The sequence below is a fragment of the Limanda limanda genome, chromosome 4, assembly GCF_963576545.1.
Source record: "Limanda limanda chromosome 4, fLimLim1.1, whole genome shotgun sequence".
Classification (NCBI taxonomy): domain Eukaryota; kingdom Metazoa; phylum Chordata; class Actinopteri; order Pleuronectiformes; family Pleuronectidae; genus Limanda; species Limanda limanda.
Window position 1 is genome coordinate 7,587,730 of NC_083639.1, and position 26,598 is coordinate 7,614,327.

At 42.2% G+C, this 26,598-nt stretch overlaps 1 protein-coding gene across 2 annotated transcripts in view; it reads right to left on the reverse strand.

Annotated features, from left to right (window-relative positions):
- Positions 1-1,640: 1,640 nt before the first annotated feature.
- Positions 1,641-26,598, reverse strand: part of kif5ab (kinesin family member 5A, b) — a 58,191-nt gene continuing 33,233 nt past the window's right edge. The window contains exons 12-28 of one of the 2 annotated variants that reach the window (XM_061070200.1): positions 24,261-24,463; positions 23,332-23,400; positions 21,674-21,880; positions 17,772-17,918; positions 16,701-16,889; positions 16,273-16,390; positions 14,478-14,542; positions 12,927-13,036; positions 12,188-12,289; positions 11,652-11,712; positions 11,468-11,539; positions 10,757-10,855; positions 8,614-8,830; positions 7,024-7,285; positions 5,107-5,171; positions 2,463-2,490; positions 1,641-1,740 (exon numbers count right to left, since the gene is read on the reverse strand). In XM_061070200.1, the coding sequence (XP_060926183.1) occupies positions 1,641-1,740; positions 2,463-2,490; positions 5,107-5,171; positions 7,024-7,285; positions 8,614-8,830; positions 10,757-10,855; positions 11,468-11,539; positions 11,652-11,712; positions 12,188-12,289; positions 12,927-13,036; positions 14,478-14,542; positions 16,273-16,390; positions 16,701-16,889; positions 17,772-17,918; positions 21,674-21,880; positions 23,332-23,400; positions 24,261-24,463 (2,114 nt within the window). Of the gene's footprint in view, positions 1,741-2,462; positions 2,491-5,106; positions 5,194-7,023; positions 7,286-8,613; positions 8,831-10,756; positions 10,856-11,467; positions 11,540-11,651; positions 11,713-12,187; positions 12,290-12,926; positions 13,047-14,475; positions 14,543-16,272; positions 16,391-16,700; positions 16,890-17,771; positions 17,919-21,673; positions 21,881-23,331; positions 23,401-24,260; positions 24,464-26,598 lie in introns of both variants that reach the window. The other variant, XM_061070199.1, reaches the window with a different exon arrangement.

The following is a 26,598-nucleotide window of genomic DNA, read 5'->3' on the forward strand; positions in this document are numbered from 1 at the left end:
CTCCAGGGTTTTATTATCAGCATGTTGAAAAATAACTTGAGGAGAACATTAATACACAAAAACAGACAACCAAAAAAAATAACCCCATGAGAGTGGGCGAGAGTAAAATCCAAAACAATCCCCCTCGTGCTCAGAAGCAATATTCTATATTATATAATATTTAACTCCTGGATAGGATTTACACACTAATCTCCTCCCCCTGCCCCCACTGACCCGATGTGACACGGACGCTGTGTTTTGAAAGTACTTCTATGAAAAGTGTCCCAGACTCAGTGTATTTTTAGTGTCGGAGGCCCCAGCAGAAAATAAAATGTAAAAATGCTCTTTTACCCCGGCTGCTGGCAGATTTACCGCGGTAAACTCCCCGAGCCCAGACAGAGTCATAATAATGTTTCTCGAGACCGGGTCAGCTTCTGGCTTTAACCTGGGACCAGGCTTCTCTGATTGGTTTTACAGGACTGAAAATAATCCAATAATCGAAATAATAAGGTCACTGTTCTTCATTTCTTCTGGCTACCGGCGTAACCTTGGTACCATTTAAAAGATAACTCCTTACAACCAAGGAGTCAGAATATGAAGAATAAAGCTGATATCAGACAGAACACGAACATCATCCAGAGGGGCTGCGGGTCAGAGCCCAAAAGTCTGAGACGGAGGCTCCAGACAATCTCTGGAGCCATACATATAGAAGACATCGACAGAGACGTCAACTTGGAAAGACAACAATATTCTAGAGTTTTCCGTGTTATGGGCAGACGGCAGTTTGTGTTGTTAACAAAAACACATGATCTCTGCAGCAGAATTAATACGTAGCGCCGAGCCTCCTTCATGCTGAACGCCTTATTGTTGTGATCGAATCTCCTGCTGTGTTCTTCATATGTGAAACTCCATGAAACACCACATTGTACAGACAGTGTACAGAGTTCATGTCTGAAAACAGCTTAAGATACATGGGGGGACAAAGTAGGTCTGTGGAAAATATGTGGAGCCGTAGCCACATGTCTGAACAACTGTCATGTGATATGTAGATCTTAAAATGATTTAATCATGAGACTTGGAACTTTCAAGGATTGTATAATTTGTCAAGGTTGTCTGAATAACAGCTCCAGGACAGACTGAAGAAACGCTACCAGGGTTTAACTGTTTTATTTAATGCCTGTTTCAAATTTCAAGCTTCATTTTGCAACATCAATTTGATCTCCTTCTAAAAACTTGACATTAGTATCCACAAGGTCTCACGAATGTATCTGCAGTTTTCAGTCCTCAGTGGTGTGAGGGTTGATGTTATCATGCAAGCTGTGCCTGCAAACTGCTTTTGAATTGAAATCATCTTTAAACCCATTTGTATGTGAAACGAGCACCTTAACGAGCAGAAGATGTAATAGCTGTTTCTACTTCAGCTTTTCCAAGAATTTATCTGTTTGAATCTGTATAAAAAGCTGATTTTTCCGGTGGTTTTACTTAACTATTGTGGGTAGATTCAGTGGAGTGAGGCGCTGTTTGTTAATTTGTTGACTGTGACATTGCTTAATCGTCTCATTCCCGACCAGTGATTCATGCAACTGGGTTCTGAAGCAAATAAATCACAGTCTCATCTGGGTGTTCCTGTGATTTTCTGCCTTCTTACCTGCTCAGGACTATTAGCTGGCAGAGGCCTCCTGTTGCAGGCTGTAGAGTTTGGCTGGGTCCTGATTGTCGCAGACGTCAGTTCTGGACACAGAATTCACATTCAGACTCAAGCTACCCCTACACGCCAGAATCACAGGGGGCCGCAGCGTCATCAGCAGCGGCAGGAGTAGCAGCAGCAGGAACAGGAGCAGCAGCAGCAGCAGCAGGAACAGCAGCAGTGGCAGTGATAGCAACAAGGGGGCAGTGATGGAGCAGAGAGACAGAGCAGTGAGGGAGGCGAGTCAGTGATGTTACAGGAACTTATTCGTCAAACTCAAGAGGGATCAGTGCACGTGGGTCGAATGTGGCAGTGACCTGTTCATTGCCCATAACTGACAATCATCCCAGATACAGTTCCAGAGGTGTTGAGTTAATCACCTCTGGCAATAATCTACAGCTGATCAACTATGAATTAAAGGTTATATAAATATAACCACTGTATGTTGTGCTAACATTAGCATCTTGAACCGAAACTAATGCTTCAAGAGACTGAAGCATTAGGAGGCAGCATCTACCAGCAGAGACTGTGATTTCATATCTCCGCTACATCTTAACATGGAAAACAAGTGTTGGCTTTTATATAAATGTAAAAGATCTCATATAAAACCTAAAGAAAACCTTTCAGGACCTTCAGTTTAACTCAAACTATCGAGTCTAATACAGAAGGTTTGAACATAACAGCTGAAAAGAATCCTACTCTCTGGAGGTGTCGGCATGACGATGATATGACGACGTGAACTTCTGCAGTGAAACAGCAGCAAATAGCAGCGAGTGTTGATGCAGTCCAGTCTTACCTGTTGTCATTGATATCGGTGGTGTTTCCTGTGGACAGAGAGAGGTGTGCGTGAGGAGGCAGGCAGGTCCACAGTGGGGGGGTGGGTGGTGTGTATATGAGGGGGGGCTGGGGAGTGGGTTTATCACAGACTCATACCTGTGGGATTCATTAAAAACGGCCAAAGACAATTAAGTCAAACGACTTTGGATACAAGCAGCTGCTCGAACATAAATGACTGAATCTGGTGTTTGTCACAGCTTTCCAACCCAGAGCATGTGAGCGTTTTATTGATCTGACCTCATTAGTCAGAGCAAGGACACGGGGGAAATGTGTGTCTTCACTTCCCGCACATGGATGAGGTGAGTGAGAGATCGTTGATAGTCAATGACGTGGGTGGTATAAATTGGAGAGTGACATGGGACAATTTACAAGAGGACATAAATTCAGCTCATTTCCCGCTCGGTGAACATGTGATCTCTGCTCTGAGGTCATAATCTGTGCGACTTGGGAGCAGAATGTAAACACGGGTCATTTCATTTTACACTAAACAAGTGACAAACGCTGTTATTTCTCGGATGATCCAAGTCTCACCTCTACCACGATTGCACCTAACCACATAAAGAGCAAAGAACCGCAAATGGTCACAAACAGAAAGAGAGCTTCCTTTGCAAAGCACGGAACTCTTCACAATTACAGTCAGATCGATAGTGCAGCAGAACAGCACTTAAATGGAAAATTGGTTCCCTGGGATGTCTCTATTTGTGGAGACATCGCTGTGGCACATTCTGTAAAAACCTCATAAACTGAATTATTTTGTGTCATGTGCTGAATCAAAATCCTTCCTACTTCTGGCGCCGACTGAACTTCCCCAATCCTCCAAGACTTTCTCTCTGACAGGGATTCATGCTGCAAAATATTCACTCAGCCTTTTTATGTGACACCCAGACACACCAGTGGAGTTTGATTATGACTCAATCGCCAGCAAATGAAAAGCAAACTCTGAATGGATTTATTCATTATTATTCATGGAGGGAACTCCACTTAATTCAGGTTGGGTTTCATGAGTTTGCCACTATCAAGGGAGCTCATGCTTGACCTCCTGCTTTAAGGCTGCAGAGCTTAATCTCGTCGGTGGAGAAATGACCAAAGAGTAGGAAATATGAATAGAGAGGTAACTGCCTTTGAGTTTTACACTTTCCCTTAAGCTCTTATTGAAATTCATGCAACAAAGTAGTTTAACTTCATTGGACGGTAGAGAAAACTGTATAAGCAGTTCAATTCCAAAATGTCCAATTTGGGAAAAAGTACCCATGGAAAGAGTGGAATTTAACCCTGTAAAAACTAAACTTCCTGCAGGCAGACCCCTAATTGGCTGCAGGAAATTGTTGTATTCACATCCTTTTCTATTTGCAGCAGAAGGCCAAAGTCGCCGCCTCATCAAGTTGTCTGCTTGTGATGAAACTGTTACTTTTTGTTACATGGACAACGTGCTGATATTGTGTGGTTTCACCAGAGAGTTGTGTGACAGGAGCAAAGATAATGGGCACATCTCAAGAAAACTAAATATATCACATAATTCAAATAGCTTCTGAAGTGTTTAGAAAATATTAAGTTCTTGTTTTATATATTTAAAAATCTTTTGGACCGGTGTGTTGCGAGTTTAGTCAGCTAAATTTGATGAAAGACATTATTTAAAACCTAATTTTTGTATTTACTTCATATCTTAGCTTAAACATTATGCATTTGAAAATATACATATCATATAATATATCACAGTATGCAGAATACAAATGTAGGCACTGGCGGACTATTTCTATTGCAGAGTTCTAGTTCTATCTTTAGTGATAACAAATCTTCAGATATCTGCCAGTGTTGAGTTTGTTTTATGAAAAAGACAAACGGGCGTGTCTTCTCTCCCCTGTCGGCTTGATGAGCGTTGTGGGAAACAAACGTGCCGCCCTCGATCATATTTACTACGAGGCTGGTGATGTTGCTGCAGATTGACATATTGGCTCGGACCCTGCGTTGGACTTTTATTGATATTCCCGGAGAATCAAAGAGGTGCGGTGTTGTTACACAACTCTACAACTGCCATAGTTGGGGCAGAGGCAGAGGTGGGCACTCAGCCTGTCTGCTTGGCTACTTGTCTGTCTGGCTGAGTAATGACACTGCAGGCCTAATCTATCTCCAGGGTCTGGAGCTGATGAGACACACACACACACACACACACACACACACACACACACACACACACACACACACACACACACACACACACACACACACACACAGAAGCCTTAAACAGCAGCTGTATTCCATAGAGATCTGAGCGTTTGTAGAATTTTAATGCATGGCCATCTCCCGTTAATCTAAGGACACTTTATCCAATTCACCAGTGGCTCAGAAAAACACTCAAAATGCCTCAACTAAAAGTCTAGTGCACAAAGATGAGTGGAGATGTGAAGAAAAGAAAAACAACAGCAGACAGAACTGTTGTCATGACGCCAGGAGAATCACTGGGAACCAGTTTAACAACCAGTAACATTAAATAACATTCACACAGAATGGCTGGTTTGATGGAATAATGGAAATCACAAAGAAACGAGTGGATTCACCGGCTGATTGTAATCACAACATCTCTCACTGTTTCAACAGGACCTCACCGTTTTCTGAGTCCAGCATCTCCGCGGTGTTGTTGGCAGCTTGGCTCGTTGCTTCAGCTGGAAGTCTGCAAACAACACAAACCAGCGCTTGTGTCAGTGTCGCTGCAACATCTCTGGTTCAAAACCTTGAAGGATTTATATTAAACTAAATAAGTTTGTGTTTTAAAAAAGCGAAAACAAAATAGGGGCTAAAGTTCAAATAGATTATAGAACAAGTTGAATGATTAAGGTCTTCGAAGGAAGGGCATTATAATGCAGGACACAGTGTATTTGTAGGCGTTGATAGAATAAACTTAAGTTCTTTCTTGATCCTAGAAATAACAGTTTGATCAATTGGTCTCTACTTTTTAGCGCCTATAGCTTTAGATTTCCTCTGGACTCTTTCATTAGATGAAGTTCACTTATGTTCAGGAGCAGGGTCACGCCTCAACCGCACCTCTGATCTCCTGTCAAGCCAAAATTTACCAGGTTAACCCATCACGCCCTGTTTGTCTCAGAGTTCTTGACCCACCCTTCCTAACCACATCCCTTCATCCGTCCACCCCTCTACCTCATTCCCCTCTTTCTGCTCATCCCTACCCACATCCCTTTTTCATCATTTCCCTCATCCTTTGTTATTCATTTTTGGTCCATACCTCATGCACGTCTCATTCTAAGTCCTGGCTGTAGGGCTCCTAATAAGCTGAGGTGGTTAGGAAGCCTGAAGCGGACCCCCCCTCACAATGGCTCTCCCTCTGCCCGATCGCCATCAGACACAAGCTCATCTCAATCCCTTCCCCCTACGTCCATTTATCCTCCTCGACGTCCAATAAATCAATTACAATTTAAACCTTTGCTTAAAGTTGTGGTCTGATGAACGGATATTTGTCTTGTCAACTGCGGTTGAAAACCTTGGAAAAAGTAAATAATTTGTGATTATTTTGTCAAACCATTATCCTCAAGCTCAAGAAAGTGGTTGGAACCACAGGGAAGAATTTGCCAGTAGACCTTATAAAAAAACCTTGAGTTAAAATGTTTTGCCCAATTTCAATTGCTTAATCATTTTTCCAGTCAAGAAAGTGTGGGGGTGTGATTGAAAGCAAGAAGAAAAGCCAGTAAGTGAACCTTTTATCAAGATGTACTCCTGAATAGGGTTGCAAGATTCCGGGAATATTCAAAGTTGGAAACTTTCCATGGGAATTAACAGGAATTAACGGGAATATACGGGAATTCACGGGAAGAAACTGGAAATTTTGTGGGTAATTTATACTAACTGTATTTACCTTGTGATATACAGACATAAATATAAACATTTTGTTGTGTCATAGGCTGATTTGAGCCCTGAGGAAACTTTGGGCACTTGACTATATGCTTCTGCATCGTTGTGTCATTCTTAACATAGGTCTTTGCACAGTATTTGCAAATGTACACAGCCTCTCCTTCTACATTGGATGGGGTGAAATGTCTCCACACATGAGATAGTGCACGTGGCATTGTTCTGTAGAATAAGATGAGAAAAAAGTTTGTAAAAAAACACTAATGCAATGCCAGAGATATAAATAGTTAGCCAAACAATTGGAATTGTCTGTGATAATATAAACTTACCTGACTAGTCCTGCACACTACAGCAGGTCTCAACAGCCCTGCTGTAGTGTGCAGGATGCTGGGAATTATCTGTGCATGTGATGGAAGAATGCACAGTGGAGGGTTGAAACTCAACGTGCAGCGTGTGCTTCATTCCATACATCTTTAAAATAGAGTTTTGAATGATGTTTTTATTGCTCAGCCTTTAATTTGCATATTTTTTTTTTTTCAAAATTCCCAAAATTCCCGAGCTTAACTTCCCATGGTAAGTTTCTGGAAAGTTTCCGGAAATTTACCGGAAACTTTCCGCCCCTTTGCAACCCTACTCCTGAACTCTGCCACATGTTTACTCACGTGTTGTTCTGAGCGTCGCTGTCGTGTGCCTCGTTGATTTGGGGTTCGGGATGTTTGACCGGGCTGTTCCTGTTGGAGTCGGCCTCCGGTAACCGGGCCTCGCTCTTTGGCGTTGCAGGAGCCGCGGACGCCGCCGCCTGGTGGTTGTTGCTGTTGTGGAAAACGGCGTTGCAGAAGGCGGCGGGGTGTTCGCTGTAGCCTCGGATGAAGAAGGGGTTGCTGGGAGAGCAGAGTGGGTAGTGACCCGGGCGCACCGGCTTGGCTGTAAACGGTTACAGAGAATTGATCGATTCATTGATCCAGAAAAGACAAATACATCATATTTGTTTATCTAATGCTTGTCCACTGTGGCATTAAACAACACAACACGTTTAATACTGAGAACCTGTTAACAAACAGCAGAACGTCACAGGAGCTTTGGAATGATCCTGAAACAAATGGTTCTATAAATACTCTCAGATCAATAGCTCATTTTCTCACAACAGCCGGCGTGTCTCATTTATTTCAAAGAATTCATATATTCGTGGGAGAGTAATTATCTTCGGCTTAACCAGTGAAGAATTGATTACACTGCTTCTCTAATCAACTGTTTTTCCCTCAAAAGAAACGTGCATATTGTGTAAATCCTCGCATGAGAAATCTTCCAACTAACTGTCATAAATGTTTAATTCTCAGAATCTATGGCGACCTGGTGAATTCGTTTAGATTCCGGTCCTGAATATGAAACATGATTGGTGCATAGAGCTCCATCAGACAGCAGCTCACTCATGCAGTGGCTGTAATGATGGCGATCTGCCGAGGGGGAAGGAAGTCAATTTCAGAGCAGCGAGTGGAGGGAGGAAAATCCAACAAGGGGTGTTGCCTGTGAGGAGCCACAACAGAGACATGAGGCGGATGACTAATTCCCCCCCCACACAGTGCAATGCAGGGCCCAACCTTCAGATGTCAAGTAGAGGGAATGTTTCTGCCAGATACACACGGCCGTTCACTTGCGGAACCAAACACGTGACGAAGAGGATTTGAGAGGATTAACGTTTTTCATTTCTTGAATTTCATTTGAAAAAAACGGCTCCTACAATAGCTGCTATGTATCTTTAAATGTTCAGAGGACTCCAGTTCCTCCGGCAGGTATCTGAGACGAGCTGGTTAGAGAAAAATTTGATCAAATTTGGATGATGAGTCAGAGCTTTGTGAGGCTGTCGAGCTGCACAGGATAAATTGATGTGATGATTGCACTTGTGCGAGTGAGAAAAACAGAAGGGGTTGTAGAAGTGACTTGTGTGTGTGTGTGTGTGTGTGTGTGTGTGCATTTGTGTGTCTGTGTGTGATCCAATTGTGGACTGAGTTGTGAGGATTACAAGAAAACAATCGATGTCCTCAACAGCCGTGTGGGAATAACTCTGGAATAATATCCACAGATCAGATTTTAATGGATTGATGCAATGGATCACTGCCCACCTACAGATTAGAAGATACTTATCATGATCTGATTACATAAATTCTACTGAAACAACATATATAGCGGCTCGTTATGGCTGCCCAGTCGTTTTAAAAAAAGGTCTAAATCTGCCGATGAGGTGTTTGTGTTACCGATCTGTGCAGCATGGGGCCGGCGGAAGGGGTTTCGGGCCCTCATGACGTCTTTGATCCGCTCCACTTCCTGTTGGTAGCGGCAGCGGTCCTGCATGGCGCCCTCCTTCGCCTCCTTCAGCGCACCCTCCAGCGCCTTGACTCGCTCGGCTGTAGAGCGAAGACGTTTCTCCAGTTTCGGAAGCTCACAGCGAAGGTCTGAATTGTCACGCACCAGCTGCAACACACAACAACAACAACGTGTACAGTATTGATGGGATTTCCGCGAGAACTCTGAAGTGAGGCACATCATGTGGCTCAGGAATAAGAGCCGACTTCCAAAAGGCTTTAATAATACACTCAAATAAAGCAATATTACGACCTATGATTTCTGTGTGCAATCTCAAATTATTTGGAGGGAAGAGGATGATTTTCTGTTACTATCAGCCATTAAGTCAGGTTGAGTGGAACAGGATATCCACGCAAATTAGTGGAAAACTCTTTTAATTTGGACGTTTCTGGTCGGAGAGCCTGTTGGAGGCATGAAGCAGCCAGTTAGTCGGGTCCCGCTGCCAGTGTCTGCTGGCAGCAGATATCGGAACCACATTTCCGTTAAGCCTTGTTGAGCCTTCACCAAAGTAACCGCGGAGAGAGAGCCTTCAAAATTATACTCTCTCTCTATCATTTAAGTTCGGCACGCCAGATCGGCTCATTACCTTAACATTTTTTCCCCCCTCCAGATGGTCACATTGAGGGGCGGGCTGATGGAGCCAAATCCAAGAATATTCAGAAATGTCAAAGATTGAAAAGATATTGTTGAGATCTGTCTGGGACGATCAAATCGCTCCCATTGACATATTTAAAACTTAAGGTGACTTTGTTCCAGTGAATGAACACATCTATTTCTGAATACCAGTATTGAAATAATAGTCTGATCAATCCCGAGGACAAAAAGTATACTTTCGGTAAAATATTTGTTCATGACTTTTGTGCAGATTCATGGATTTTACGTTGGTGCAAACATCCTGTTTCTTATAAGAGGAAAAGGCAAACGAGAAAAATCCACGGCTGAGCACCAGGGAGCCTGCTGCTGCGTGATCAAGCAAACTAATCTGTCCCCTGCAGAGAGGCTGAGGTTTTAGCAAAGTGACAAAGTTATTTAACAGGAAAAGCAGACAGAGGACTCAAGGATTCAATAGATCCACCTGAGGCTTGGCAGCACCAGTTTATTGATTGGTAGTGAGGCACTTCAAGAGAGAATGCAGGAAAAATTCAGATGGGGAGTAAGTGATATTATAAAATATGTCAAGATATGCAGGTGGACGGATGGACAGATAGTATAGGTTTGCAGGGACACTGTCCACTGCCTGTCTTTTTGGAGCCTTATCACTTTCCTCTGGGAGTTTGCTGATTTATGGCCATGTCGTTCGTCTTCTATTCCCACAGTATCAGCAGGTGGTAGATGGGATGGGGTTCTCCCAGCAGCCACTTATAGGATTGGTTTTCTGCCTGACAAACTGCTGCAGTGCAGCTCAAGCGAGAGAGAGTAAGCGTGTGTGTGTGTATGGGTGTGTATGTGTGTGTGTTTGTGTGCCAGAACATTTAGCACATCAACACTTGCTGTAGTCTATTTAGTAATTTTCAAGAAGGATGTGAGGTGTATGTTCGGTTATGTCTCATCCGAGCTCAAGGTTTGTGTGTTTCAGCTGGAGGGAAAAGACTGCGGATGCTTGTGTGCACCTGCATGAGTATGAACTCATTTGTGTTTATCAAATCTGAGTAACAGTTTTATGCTGTGTGGATTCCTTCCCCGGGAAGCAGCGTCTTCACCTTGGTTTAACACCTTCTGCTCAGTATTCAAGGAGACTTTCATGCTAAGTTACTGCATAAAATGAATGATAGTCCCAATGTTCCCTTGTCCCTTTGGAGAAGCACAGAAAACGTCCAATGCCCTGTACTTTATTCGGACTCTGTCCTTTTGTCCTCCGCTCATATTCTTCTCAGATAAGACATCTCTGCCTCGCTGCACAGTGAGAATTAAGCTTCCAGGCTGTGGGAAATCAGATAATTTGTCCACATCCAGAGGTGGAGGAGAGGCAGAGTGTTCATTTTTTTTGTCTTCTTCTCTATAATTTATAATCTGAAATCAGCTACTTGTTGTTACCTGTTTGTGAACTTTTGTAAGCTGGTCCAGGTTGTTTTCAAGAAAGGAAATCTTCTGTTTCTGGGTGATGTATCCTCCATCAGGCCCTATCCCTGCATTCTGTCAACAGAAACAGCAGAGACATGAATGAAAAGCTAGACATGGCAGTTGTAAATTCCCACCAACCAGTGCAGTTGTAAATTCCCACCAACCAGTGCAGTTTCAGCCTACATAAACAAAAATTGTCAGACTCAGCTCAGGTAAATTTGACCTTTGACCTCTGACATGGAATCAATTCATCTCTAAGAACAATGACAACTGGTCAAAAGTCTTTAAAATAACATGTTCACAGGGTAAAAAGAGTTCGGTGAGGTCACAGTATCTTGACCTCTGAAATCTAGTCATCTTTTAGCCCAAGTGAATATTTGTGCCAGATGTAATGAAATTCCCTACAGGTGTTCATGATGTGTCACCTTTGACCTTTTAACCCAAAAAAATCGAATCAGTTCCTCTTTGAATCCAAGGAAAGGTTTCTACCAAATTTGAAAAGGTTCCCTCTAGCATGCTTGAGATATATCATTTTCACAAGAAAGGATGCATGGACAGACAGACAACCCGAAAACTAGGGAACAGAGTAATAAAAACACACATCATCTCAAAATTATCATCTGCACAAGGTCACACACTCTCAGACTCCAGTGGTTCTACGTGGAGTAATAAAGGTTGGCTTACTTTTCTAACTCGACTGGTGAGGTCTTGAACAAAAAGCTTGCGGAGGTTGTGCAGGCTGTGGAGCTCGCGGGCCTATACAGCACGAGGGAAAGGAAATGAAGCGGTTAAAGCAGTTAAAGAGCATTTAGTGGATCAGTGGCCTCCGAGGGAGCCAAGTCAATCGTGACGGCAAATAATGACTTACAACCGTCTCCTCCAGCCCTTTGAGGTCCTGCTTCGACTGCTCATGTCGCTCGTGGAGAAATCTATCGACAGAAAGAGAGGTGGAAAATTCTTTACCCCAATAAATACCACTTTCTTCGGGTTAATTAATGAAAAGAGAACAAAGGCAGCGTGTGCCCAGCTGCCATCTGATGCAATATGCTGCAAAGGTCAGGGCAGAATGAGGCCTGTTGGCTGCCAGCTGCTGCCCTGTTCCAAAACCTCATAATGGGATGCAGAGGCAGAGACAGAAAGAGAGAGATGCACAGAGAGGGTTAAGGGGTCAGCCTCCAGCTAATTTTAGCAACACTCTGTATGAATGCATCCCTCCACACCGAGAGAGGCGTCCTGTAAATAAAATATCAGAGCTGCAGAGCGAGAGGAAAGTAAATAGACAAAGGGGAGACGGATGACAGAGAAGACGTGTAAGTGGTGGATCGAAAGGGGCAGCTCAGCCCCCCCGGCCTCCATATGGTGAAGTGTTTGAAAGCCGGCCAGGACGGTAAAGGAGAGACTCACGTCAGTTCCTCCAGCTGCCGGCTCTTGTGATGTTCTCGGCCCCTGAGATGTTCAAAGTCATCGTGCAGTTGCTCCAGCTCCAGCTGCAGCCGCTGGTTACAGCTAAAAAAAAAAGAAGAAAATGAACTCACTCACAGACTCATTGTATGTAAAATGCATGTGTCAAAACCAAAGAGTCGCCCTTTAGGGTAGAGATGCATCAGGGTTTTGAAGAATATAGGCCACATGGATTTAGTTTTAATTAATGGATTGATTGAATGTCGATTGATTTATTATATTGATACTTTTACTTTATTTAAGCTTATACTCATATTGATCCATTTATCCATCCATCCATCCACTTTCAAGCTGCCTTTCCAAATCAGGCTGTGCCAGCAGTACCAGCAGCACAGCCACAAATGTCCATTCATTCAGAGATTCTCTGCAGCTGCTCTTTTTCGCTGTTACCAAAAACTCCTGTGCCAGTGGGGAAATGTGCTTCAGCCCTACAGAGGCTCTGCCCTGCAGCCTTCACACTGCTTTGAGGGTAGAATTGAATTTCAGATTTGAGCCTGGTTCAATCTCTCTGCATCTGGACACATATATGACCTGCACTGTATAGTACCACATCCTAGTCCTGAATATCAACATGCTTTCTCCATGACTTTATATTTAGGTGCATTTATCTCTGGTTTAAAATAATCTTGTATGTATGTTCCTGTGCATCAGGGAAGATAAGGAATAATAATGAAGCACTGACTCCGTTAACTCGTCGATGATCTTCTGCTTCTCGTTGATCTCGTCTCGCAGGTGGCCAAGTTGTTTGCTGTGCGTTTCACGGTGCGACTCCATCTGCTGCTCCAGAGCCCTCTGAGGGACGGGCGGAGGGACAGGAGGGGGCGAGAGACACATACGGTTCATATACGGAGAGAGAGAGCGAGAGAGAACACCCAGCGGTGGGAATAAAAGTCCACAAAAATGACAAGAGAGATGGAAATTACACACACCAGTGCACATGTAGACATGCAAAGCCACTAGGGTATTAAACAAACACACACAGATAGTGTCATTAAGAATGAAGCGAGACATGGCTAATGAAACTGGAGCCGTCGAACACACGTAAATACACCACACACACACACACACACACACACACACACACACACACACACACACGAAAAACACACTGTGGAAAATGTGCACAAATAGAAGCAGTTGTACAGGAGCAGCTGAAAACTGCTTCTGTTGCTTATTTTATGACTATAAAAGCAAATCCCAGGGACCCCAGACCTCCAGGGTTATTCTGTTGTTTGGAATTTGCACCTTTGAATCGCAAATTAAGATCTAATTCCTTTAGATTTCAGCATTCTCGTGTGGTGCATTTTTCTTTATTCAATTAAATCTTAAAACTAAACGACACAAAGTCAACCCATGGCCAAGCCAAACATTTGCAGTTTACAGCATCTCAAGTGAGAGGATTTACTGCTTCTCTCCATTTTTGTGATTTATAAATTGAATAACTGTGGAGTTCAGACTTTTCAATTGAAGGTTAGGCTTTCGTAAACTGCCATAAAAAAGAAAAGTATAACCTTTGTGTCATGTTGCCTTAGCTTAACACAAAGCCAGCTAACCTGGTTCTGCTATAAGGTAACAAAATCTGCCTTGTAGTGCTTCTGCAGCTCATTGTTACCACCTTATATCTTGCTTGACCCATTGTGGCATTAAAAAAAATTAAATCTGCCATTTTTCCAGATGTCTGCTCTCACAGCTCAGTGGAGTCTTTCTACCGTTTGGCAATTGGCATCATGCCTGTCTGAGGCTTTCTCTTGACGAGCCGGCTGACGTCCTGCTGCCTCCCTCGACACATGAACGGCATAAATAATTTAATCATGAGGCTATTTCAGACTTTCCAGCTTTTATTGGTCCAAATGACTCAATTTCAGATAGTAAAATGAATCTTTACATGAAAGTCAATCATGCTCCAATTCCCCCTTCTCTTAGAATGATTAAGTAGAGGAAGAGCGCTTACTGGGCCACTGGCTGTATATTTTTCGTCCCCATAGGAAAAGGGACTAGATTTCTTATCTTTCTATATGGGGAGAACATTTTTTTTTTTCCTCAAATGTCAGATTGTCCCTTTACAGCCCTGCAGTAATTTACATGCAGAAACACTCATGCAGCCATGCAGCAGTGGCACAGATGCAGCATACTGACACTTAAAAGCCATAATAGATGCACATCCACAGCTGAGTGCCGAGGTGCCATTAAAGGTTACACCAGGCTGCTCTCACTCATGAGTAGTCATGACTACCTTTATATCACTGCAGTCCAGGACAGACGTTGGATTCTTGCCACTGGTCATCTGTGACACGCTCTCTGAAACACACATTTAGGAGAGGGGAGACAATGAGAGATCGATGGTAAGAGAGAGAAGAAGGAAAAAGGGGGAGGAAGAAGATGGGAAGATAAAAGGGAGGAGCACACTGATGTAGATGGAAGAGGTGACAGCCACCTGACATTGACGGCACAGCAGTGGCTCGCTCGGTGTTCACGGCGAGGTCGGCGTGGCCCTTGTCATGCCCTGGGTGTGATATGATCTATTATCCCAGATGACAGCTACTGCATCACGATGATCTGATCTGTTGTTTGCTCACTGCCGTTCCTGTTTGTCTGCTGATGAAATTACGAGCGCGCCGCCCCGCACCAGCCGGCGTGCCTCACATGACCCGCAGCACATTGTATTTATCTACTTCTGTAATAACTGGAGGAGTGCCTGGCGCAGGTTTGGAGTGGGGATGGAATTGATTTACCTGCCCTGAAATCCACGGGTTATTTATCGCGGCTCGCTGGCTCTCCTCGGGGGAAGAAAGACTTCCATCGCCTTTAGCTCGATTTGCCTTGGGCCTGAATTGTGTCGGTGCCCTGGGGACTTTCTGCAGTCAGCTGAACCCTGCACTAATTTCAAATGAACCACTATTGCTGGTGCTGTTAAATGTTCTGGAGCCTAAACTGTTCATTAGCATTTACCCATTTTGTCCTCCCTCTTGACAGAATAGAAAGGCTTCTGGCACCGGCTGAAACTTCCCATTAATGCCAATAAAACCGCTCTAAGCCGGGGAAGCGGCTCCTTCCAGTTCCCCTCAGCTTCCTGGAGTTAAGACAGATTTGTTGTCTGTTTAGATTTCATTTTGTTTAGACGTGCTTTTGTTTGACCGTGTCGGAACATTAATGTTAAGTGTGACTTTGGCGTCTCAAGTCAGCAATTCAGCTAAATTTACAATGTAGATTAGTGTTTGCAGCGTCCTTCACTGTGCAGTGGGTAAGAAAAGTCCTGCAGTGTTTAGCAGAGCATCATTTATGATTTAAAACCTGTCAGCAAAATGTCATATTATCAGTTGGAAGACTTTGCTGGTTTAAAGGTCTAATCTCCTTGAATTTATCTTTAGCTGACAGTTTTATTGTTCATCCGACTTGTTCCTGAAGCTTGGTATTTCGCCTGATTTTTCAGTCATAAATCTGCAGTTTTTCACATTAGTCTTCTCAAATTTCTCTAAGTTTGGTATTTTCACAGATAAAATATCTCAAACACTTTTATCACAAATACAGTACTTATTCCATGTGTGCAATATTTATCTTTTAACTACATGATTGGCAAGATTTCACCCAAAAACTTTTACATAAGTTGGCAGTTTATCTTTTTAGTCACAGCAATGCTCTGTGCATGGTCCAATGTTCCACTTGGGGACAGACTGAACTACCTCAACACATTTCTGATGAAATTCCATGAAATATTAAATAAATTCATGATGCCAAGGGTATGAAGGCTGATGCTTCTGACTTTATCCAGATATTCAACCAGCAGGTTGAAAATGTGATGATGAGATGTCTAGATTGTGAGATGTCTCAAAATCTGCTCGATTGGCTTGAGGTAATATTCATACAGATATTCATGGTTCACTGATGATAAAGGACTTTTCCTTTAGTACCACCAAGACGTTGATGTCTGTGTTCCTCAGAGGATTTTGATGTTTGACTGGATCCATATTGTGACGGAGCTACGACCTGCTAGTACAACTCTTCCACAGTAACACGTGGGTCTACTTCACCTTGAGCTTGGACTTTGGCCAGCTCCTCGCTCAGAGAGTCGTAGCTGTCCTCCAGCTGCCTCTTCTTCAGCTCCACGTTCTGCAAGTACTCCGTTAGAGAGCGGATCTTTGCCCCATGCTGAAAGTCAAATAACATTGTTATAGATGCAGAAAGGATACTAATGAGCAAAGGTCCGCTACCCAACTTTACACCGAGGATAAGGTGCTTTTCCCTCGTCGATATATATCGTTTACATCGAGGATTTATGATCCCTATTCATGAGGAAACTTCATTTGCAAGGGAGAGTCAAACTAACACCAGGGAGGCCTCAGGCAATCACATTAACGTATAGAATGCAAAACACACAGTACTTTGAAAAATCAGAGTAAGAAGCTTCTGATGCAAACATTTTCAGCTTCTCCAGTTCTTATTTTCCCCGGTCGGTCACCTGTGAAATGAGGAGGTGACACGAGGACAGCTCTCGTCCGGTCTCCTCCATCTTGCGGTGACACTCCACCTGAAGGCTCTCCAGGTGGCGGCAGCGCTTCACCATGGACTTCACCTCGGACTTGATCTTGCTGATGTAGAGGCGAGCCACGGTGAACTCCTCTTCGATCACGCCGGTGAGCTCCATGGGCTGGGGATGAACGGGGGGGGGGGGGAAGAGGAGGAGACGTGTTCGGTTATGATTTAAAGACAGCAGGGGGGCTGAAGAGGCGGGGGGGCATTTCACAAGCACTCTCTCAGGCACTGTGCATTAGCTTGACATCATCATTTAGCAGGTGCTTTGAAATGAACTTGCACATCCGAATCTATCCATCGTTAGAGATGATAGTGATATGCTTATAAACCGACTTCATGTGTCATATTTAAAACTTCATAAAAGCTTTAGTGATGCTTTGGAACAGGCACATTAAATATAATGAATATAAACATGGCTGTGATGTAGAGTGTGACATTTAAAACGTTCTGCTTGGTGTTAAGTCCCTCTCTTGGTCACATGTCTTAGCTCGGAATATATATTGCTATTTATACTTGGAAACAGTTTCCCCATCATATATTCAATTATGTACATGAGCTATCATAGCTGTGGGCTACAAAGCAATTATTTACCTAATGAGTTTTACATTTTGGAGAATGCATAGAAGAAAACATTTTTAATTTGAGTACCATTAAGGAAAGTCATCACTGCTTTCACTGTAAACATTAAGTTGAACTGATTCTGGTTTGAGAACTGATTTTCACCTGATATAACTTTGGCCATGAGGCTTTCCTGTGAAAATTGAATCCGTTTGGCCTAAATATTTAACAGTTTTTTTCTTGCTTTGATACTAGGCAAAGACAGGGATTTAAAGGTTTAAGAAAAGAGGCTTAAAATGCAACAAAGTACTTTCTCCTTTTTTGACAGAAACATGAGGCGTTTTATTTCAGTGTTCCCTCATTTGACTCTTGTTTGTTCCTTGGCAAAATCTTTGGTTAGTGATACCGTCTGGAAACCTGCAGCCTCTGCTCCACTCACCAGCTTGATGTCCTTGTTTCCGACGATGCTGCTGAACTCGCTCAGGTCCTTCATGAGCCCGTTGAGAATCTCAGCGATGCGTTTCCTCTGGTGGCTGCTCACTTGTTGGATGCGGGACAGCTCCGCCTCCGAGGCCATCAGGTGATCCTATGGGAGGAGAGGAGTGAGAAAGAGAATGAACATATGAGGTTGTGCGAGAAAACACATTAGCGAGAGGGAGAAAACCCGGCGGAGACATGAAAACACAGGGGAATGATGAAGTGGGAGAATATTGTGTGGGGGAGGATGGAGACTGAGAGCCCTTTAACCTGAGAGCACACACAGCTGGGACACACTTTAACCTCCATACTCATCCAAGAAATCCAAGTAGCGCGATGTAATGGCTGCTAAATTACAAATCAATAAACTTCCGAGAGAGAGGCTGATGGCTTCGATGCCGGATGAAAGGATCTGGGACAATGAAAGATGGAGCTTCCTTTTTTCCTTCTCCATTTTGTACAGGCGGTAGCTTCTACACAACGCTGTTGCCTCGATGGCTCGAGCACAATGAAACAATTTGGATTCGATCTATGTGCAACAGGTCTAATGAAAAGTAACTGAAAGAAGGGCAGTGCAGGGATTTTAGTCCAGAAACAAATTCTTCGACTGCAAAATTGTAGAAATTCATTTTTCTACATTTTAGTAACATTCCATTTTCCTCCATTTCCGTGGATTTCTTTAAGAGATGGTGAGTGAACCTTGATGAAAGAAATTACACCCATGTAGGGGGCTGGTATCATTAAGTCTGTGCAATGTTCTGAGGATTCAAATAGTGAATATAAATGAGGTTTCATAAGGGGGGAGGGTTTTTTTCAGACACTTTATGAGGCAAATTTGTAGCTGAGAAACATAATGTGGCCTTAGCTACAAGGCTTCTTTCTATATAAGGGGACTGTTGGGCCTAGTTAATAATATATGCAGTAGGTCCAATTATTTAAAGATTTTATGAACATTATTAACATGTACTTACACTCTAGGTGGCTTGTCCACAGTACCAGGTTATAATCTGAGTGGAGAAATACTCAATCCTGCATTTTATCTTTTAATTCAACTGTATATTAATTGAAGCCTTCAAAACCAACCTTGTGTAAATAGTGTTTTTTTAATTCAGACATTAACTGATAAATGACTTTGGTGTCTTCATTGATAGATGGAACCCTGGTCTTGGATCAGTGGTTTCCTCTGATCACAAGTAGGCAAAGTAAAAATGTGCTGATTTCAAATGTGAAATCTAAAATTTGAGGGTTTTTACTCTTGTTGACAACACACGTTAAAGATTTATTAAACTAAACAAAATGGATCATCTCTTATCGGAGAAATAATGTCCTTCTTTTTAGTGGCAGATTTGAGATGACTGCTCATGAATCACCAAGTCGATTGAAGGCCCCATTAAACACCTGTTTAAAACGCAGTCACATTTACCTCTTAATCCACTTCTCCATCTTCTTCTCCTTCATTACCTTCAAGCCCTGTGATCATTTTCCAGGTCACTTGTCACGTCACAACATTAACAGCGTAAACGTTATCACATTGTTTAACTGAAATCAATTATTTTATGAATTAGTAAAAAGGAGATGAAAGGTCGACGAAACATGTTCGGTTTAGTTGAAGGGAGATTTGTGACGTGATTCCGCGCAGGTTGGTTCAGATGATGAATGGTGGTAATCCTCATGATAGAAAGGAGCTTAAGTAGACAGATGGATGAAGGGACGTGCTCAAAGGAGCAGATGAATGACAGTGGCCTGGCCCTCCTGCAAAAGAAGAGAGGACTTTCCACTGTCTCAATGTGACGCCGTTCATTATGTGATCAAATCTCTGCATCTCACCGCCGAGACAAAGCGTGTGGAATTAGAGTCAGAGCGTATAGGAAGCTGGGAAATGGCCCCAGACAGACTGGGATTTGTTGTGCTCCCTAGGTTCTCCTTCCCTGTCACATCCTGTCATACTGCCAGGTGGGATCCCCGAGAAGACGCAGGGTCAGGTGAGAGGTCAGGGCGCAACAAGCGAGAACACGGGACCTGCCAAGTGAAATATGATTGCCGTGATTGAGGAGAAGCAGAGGTTTCCGCTACGTTTTGCTGAACTGAAGGGAGCACTCAGTGTAGTTACACTGTCGACTCCTTTCATCAATATCTGGACAGTGAAAGACAAAGAGGGAGGAGAGGACACGGTGGCGGATGGTAAAACGGTGCATGAAATATTGAAGAGGCTTTAAGAAGTTGAATAATGGTCGACTCAGTCCACTCGGCCGGGAACAATAACTTTATTAAGGATTGACCAGCTCTGCCAGAGGTGTCTATTTTAGATCTATCTCTATTTGAATTTTCACCTCCGCTAGGGATTTAGTTAGAAAATATTTCACTAAAACTATTTGACGGGTTACGAACAAAACTTGTGGTATGGATCAGGGAAGAAACTATCGGACCCATTTAGGGAACTGATATTTATGAGTGTAATTTGGTGCAGCTTAAGAAGACTGTTGGGACTTGTTCTCTCTGAGTCGATCTATTTCTCCTCCCTTTCAATAACTGTCCATTGATATAAATGCACCAAACAAGTAGCTGAGAGATTAACTGTCATCAACAAACCATTATGGGAACCTTAGTTCTAAAACTTGGAGAGTGATTATCTACTAAATAGTCAAATTATCCATTTATATATTTTATATGTAGGGGGCTGGCAGGTTATCATGAGATTTTTAAAAACCTCTGTTATATTAAATATTCATGTACACTGGTTTCATAGACTGTGACTAAAGAACTGTTGAGTTGTCGCAAAATCTTGATTGTTACATAAAAAAATGTGACATCCCTATTTCCAATTAAAGCCTGCTCATATCAAAACAGTGAGAAGAGCGCAGAGAAATAAACAAAGAGATCTAAAAATCTCAAAAGTAAAATTAATTAATTTGATCGCAGCAAACAAATGCAGTTTAAGATTTGTCAAAGCCTTAAAAACTGACAAGAACGTGTGCTACTGTAAATGAAACAGAGCAAAGGCTCTGCAAGGCTTGCTTTCATAAAAGCCGAATATTCATTAATAAAATAATTTCCAGCACTTTGATGATAAACTTTGCCGGATTTAATTAACTCAAATTTAATCTTTGACAGTGCCGACGACTTCCCTCAAGCAAACAAGCTATTCAGCCAAAAATCACAGCGACAAATTCTGAGATTACTTTGAATACTGACCTCAATCAAGAAGAATCAACCATGTGCTGCTGTGACTGCTGCTGTCAGCGTCTTTTAGTATTTACTTATAATGAAAAACACCAGGCCTCAAGTCAGATGAATCTTTCAATACAGAGTTTGTCGTAGGTGCCAGTGTGAATTCAGGTTCAAGCTAAAGCAACACAAGTGCTGTTTTGTATTTGGTCTAAATCAGACAACTTGTGGCTTTTTGTCAAGTTATTGATTACTGGATCGATCACGCAACAAAAGACCTTCACTTTTGTTATATCCACCGAGTAAACCAGTGGACTACTTTCTTCAAAGCTTTTCGACTCTATTTTTCTCCAATATTTATGTGTCTGTTCAAGGCTGCATGGGCAGAACAATTCTAATTATTCTTCTATCTCACAGCTCTCCACTTCCACACACTATCTCCCTAATTGGATTTTGAAGCCCTACATCTACATACTCTTGACAGATAGGGGCTTTAGTTGACATTAGGACAATTTTTTTATACCAGAAAGTTCCCTTTTATTTGTTATAAGACAGCACATTTGTCCATCCCTCTATTAACCGATTTTTGATTACACTTGGAGGATCATTTCTGTTTGAATTTTTCTCTTCCAACATATTCACACATATAAAGGTGTGGTATAAAATATGAACTACGAGCCCCTTGGATGCGTGACTCACCATTTTCTTTTCAAACTCTTCAGCCAGCAGCTTGTTCTGCATGCTCTTCTCCAAGACCTCCAGGCTCTTCTGGTCGTAGTTGACAGCCAGCTCCTCCAGGGCCTGCAGGACCTCCTTCACCTCCGCCTTGGCAGAATTGTTCTCCCTCTGCAGCCGGCCGAGCTCAGACTGCACCTTCTCACTGTCGCCCCTGGACGAGGCCAAGAGCTGTGGGGCATAGAAATGCAACTGTTAAATATAAACGGTGACTAAAAGATATTGGGTTCTAAAATACGATGCAAATTTACATGAATATTTGATCCAAAAGCAGCGTCTCCATTATTCACAATTCACAGCTGCTGGGTTTCAAAGGAACATAACTGAGATTCATGTAGTACACTGGGTCATGTGAGATAAGCAATAGTGTGATTTATCAGTTTAAAAGCATTTTTGAAATACTCATTTTGGAATATTACTTGACACCGTATGAGCTAGCATTATTTTACAGTGTTTGCCTCTCCCGCCCTGCCGCAGCCCACTGTGGGTCATTCCACTGAAAGGATGCCATTAAGTCGAGATGTTGCTCCACCCAGGGTGCCAGCAGGTTTGCACTGCAGCAAACAGATATAGATTCTGTTTGGCCAAATGGATGTACATTTGAGTTGCTGCACACAAACTAAGGTGGGAAAGTTACGATCATGTCAGCTCAACGCCCCCACAGGACCATTTTAGAATATGAATGAACCCATTTCGCAAATGAGAAGTCTTTTTACTTGGTAATGTGCTATGTGACAAAGCCAGTTTGGGTTATTTAAACAACTTGTTCAGCCACTGTTGTTAATACGGGTGTAAATACTGTTTGTAAATACTTTATAGTGGAAGTTTTCTAATTGCTTGTTTTCAAGTTACATAAAACAGACAGAAAAGCCTGTTTGCTATAGAAATGTAACATCCTGATAAGTTTCTGGAATTTTCCACTGCCTGTTTTTTGGGGTCAATAACATCTCCCGTCTTTGTACTTCCTGGCTCACGGAACCATTTCCATCTCCATTACCTATCACTTGATTAGCGTCCTGGCCCAGCCCTCACTGCCAAGAAACCCCTTCATTTCCTGCCAGTTTGTCTTCATGTGCAATAGCTTTTCGTTTTGTTTCCCTGTGTGTGATCTAGGTTTTTGCAGCTGCCTTCTGACAACTCGAGTTTGATCATCGTGACGGTGAGTTTATACCAAATCCTGCTGTCCTCAGTGTTCTCTGCCAGTGTCTCAAGAAACGTACAAGGTAATGAGGCAAAAAACATTTTTCTGCTACGTTAAGTCTTTGCCTTAACAAAGATCATACCCTGTCACAACAAAGTGTATGTGCTGCATCCAAAGGTGTGCACCAGGGTTCCATACTAGGACTTCTGCTGTTCTACATATACGTCAATAATTTATCAAATGCTGGATTCCTTTTTTATGCTAATGATTAAAACCCAAATATACGCATTGTTACACGATGGCCCCCTAATGTTATTAAAGTGATTGCTGGCACCTGAAAAACATTATTTTTTCTCACTTTTGACATAAAATCTTTAGCGACTGACTTGAAGTGTGACTTTGCCACATTTGCAGACGTGCAGCCTACTGTTGGGTCGTTTAACTAAACTGATGAAAGGATTTTAAAACCAAGGTCTTTTACCTCCTCCTGGTCGAGCATCTGTTCCTTCAGCTTCTCCACCATCTGGCTCTGGTGGTTGATCTCGTCATCCTTTAGTGGTAGAGAGGCACATTACATATGCACAGTTCATTTACAGTATTATGCATACCAGTAGAGTAGAGATACTTTGTACACTGTCATACTTTTTACAATCAAAACAGTAGTTCAACTTCATTGATATTCAGGAAAAACATTGATCAGATCTAACCATCGATGAAATAATGAAAAATAAGTGTGTGTCAATGATTGTTCAAAAAGCAGTATGAGAAGTCTGTGTTAAACTGACCATGCATATGATAGTCGATAAACCAATGGTAAACTAAACCATAAACACTGGATTTAATAGAAAGTAGATGATTTCCTGTGTCGAAATACACTTACATGCATCATATAATATCCCACATCAGTTTTACTATTGCCACTATTCTGCATAAGTGGAGGGGGGAAAGTTAATATATGCATTTCCATGGATCTCCCTTCACAGTATGTGCATCCACACACCTGTTACTAAACACGTGGCTATTTTATGCACAAAAATGTGCATTGCAAAGGAAAGAGAAAGTACACACACATAGACACGTTGCATAGTTAATGTAAAATCTGGTGATCAAAGCAACACAACGACAGCTCTGTGCTCAGCGTGCACGTGCATTGAGGATATGATGTGTTAAATAAATGAAAACTTGAGCTTTTTATGTCGAACATTACTACTCCCACACAAAACCAATTCCTGAGAATATCTACATTAGTCACTTGGTGTCTCAAGCTGAATTCATTAACATGCATAATACATGTATTATAGGCTCTTTGTATTCATGGGTGCATACCGCTATCAAAAGGTCCAACCATGGTGTGTAATCAGCTCTACATTCATGCTCACAAATTGTCCTCATGCGGCAGCCATTCATCACCTTATCGTCCAGCTGTTTGTACAGCCTGCGGATCTCCTCCTCATACTTCTGCCGCTCCTCCTCAGAAATGCGAACCACAATGGAGGAGGTGATGGAGCAAGGGGTGCACGGGCTGCAGATGTCAAGAAGCAGCTCCTCGGGTTCCGGAGGCTCGAGGGGAACATCCTCCGATCCTTCACTCAACTGCCCCGACACGTTCTCAACTTCAAAACACAGACATAAAACAATCTAATAAATCCGTCTTTTTGGATTAATGAATAAAAATGGATTAGTGGGATAATCTTCAACATGCATTGGAATCTCAGAGCTGAGATGTTTCAGTGCCATAAATTAGCATAATTTTCCATGTACTCAGATCCAACAACCCACGACCACCATATGTTTTATCAGATTGTCAGTTTTGTTGTGTGCGGCTCTGGTAGAGATCCCAGCAAGAAAGACAGAAAAAGAAGGGGTGAAGGTGAATGCAGAAAAGAAAGGAAACGCAGGAGAAAAAAGAAGCGGGGATCGGCAGATACTCTGGATTGAAATGCATTTCAAGCCTGATGTTCTTTCTCAGGAGGATTGTGTTGTTGTGACTCAGGGAACAGGGAAAAGCAAGAAGGGATGTGAAGAATACACCATGTCATAACACGGACACATGTCAGTGAGTTGGATTCTCACACTATTGGTTGAACAGTATTTGATCTCCACATATAATGACTTCCCACTATAAACTATTTGCATTATATGTAGGTATAGTAATAAGGTCCTGAAATCATAGTGTGATAATATATCCGCATAAAACAACTACTTCTAAAATATTTTCTTTTTTCAGGGGATGTATTTTCTCATTTTCCCTTTTTTGTGTTAAAAGTGTGATTTATGGGCACAATCTGATCGCATTGCTTTTGTCACCCTCTAAGCGAGAAGAATCATTTTACTTAATTGGAAACAGGCTGCCCCGCCCTCCTATATACATTGGGTTAGACATACGCTGCAACTCTTGAAGCTAGAAAAGATCAGACTGGCTCTGCGACGTCCTAATGATAACTTCAGCAGGATATGGAAACCTTTTATTACATACCTGCTTGAACAAGTGTGAAGTTTTGTCCTATATGTCATGTACAGTATATATTGTCATTTATCATTACTGAAAACCACATGAATGTTCTCTCACACACACCTTATGTTTTGTCTGTGTTTTTTTTTATTTTTTTATTGATGACAATACAATATATATTTTTTTTAAATTATTATTATTTAATTTTTTCTTTCCTGTTTGTCCCCTGGGGTGGGGGTGGGGGGGGAATTTGTTCATATACGTCTGTATGTATGAGGTTTCATTTTCAATTGTGAAAACCAATAAATAAAGTGGAAAAAAAAAAAAAAAGTGTGGTTTATCTCTTTTGACTGCTTGGTTGGTCTTGGTCAGTGGGTTTTGTGTTGCCGATGCCCAGTCGTATAAAAGAGCACAGGCCCTTTGCCATGCTGACCAGGAAAGAACTCTGCTCCTCGATGCTCCACACTCCCTGCATTTAGTTTTGTTCCTCCTTTTTACCGTTCAACATTTCACACCATCATTCATGAAGACATGCTGACACTACTGATTAACTGAAACGTCTCATGCCTTTAGTTTTCGTCTGCTGGTTGGATTTAGTTCAAATAACCGTATTTAATCATTTGTTTTCAGCCAGTGGTGACAATATGCAAGATTATATACTATAACGTGAAGTGTTTACAACTCTATGGCATGAAAGTAATTTATCATTTCACTGTCTGCTGCTCTTCACAGTTCTCAAGAAAAATCATCATATAGCTCTTGATGCTGCCTGAAGAGGACCGAGCTCCAAGTGCCTGTCAACATGCACATCTCCGGTATATTAAATTTATTGCCACTTTTCAGCATCTACTTTGACTCCACCGGGAGGTAATGTTTTAACCCCTTACTATGTGTTAGTTTGTAAGCAAGATATGGAGACATTTTTTCAATTTCTTTTACATCGTGAGATAGACATAATACTTATATTTACGAGTGAGTCCAATTTGATGCAGATCAAAATAAAAATCTGGTTTTAGTGAATTTAAAATTGATTTCTCCTGTTGGAGGATGTATGAGCTCTACTGCCGTTATAGTTATTTGTGTTTTTACTGAATCATCTCAGAAACCATGTACATCTGTTTGTGCGACTCCACAGTTTCACAGCACTGGTTTAACTCACTTAATTTACTGTAACTGGCCAGAGGATCAATTTGGAAATTGAGTCATTTGCCCTTTTAAGAAAAGGTCAAAGTGATCCATACTTAAGACAATACAACTTTCTGACACCTTCCACAGATCAGGCCGTCCTGACTGGTT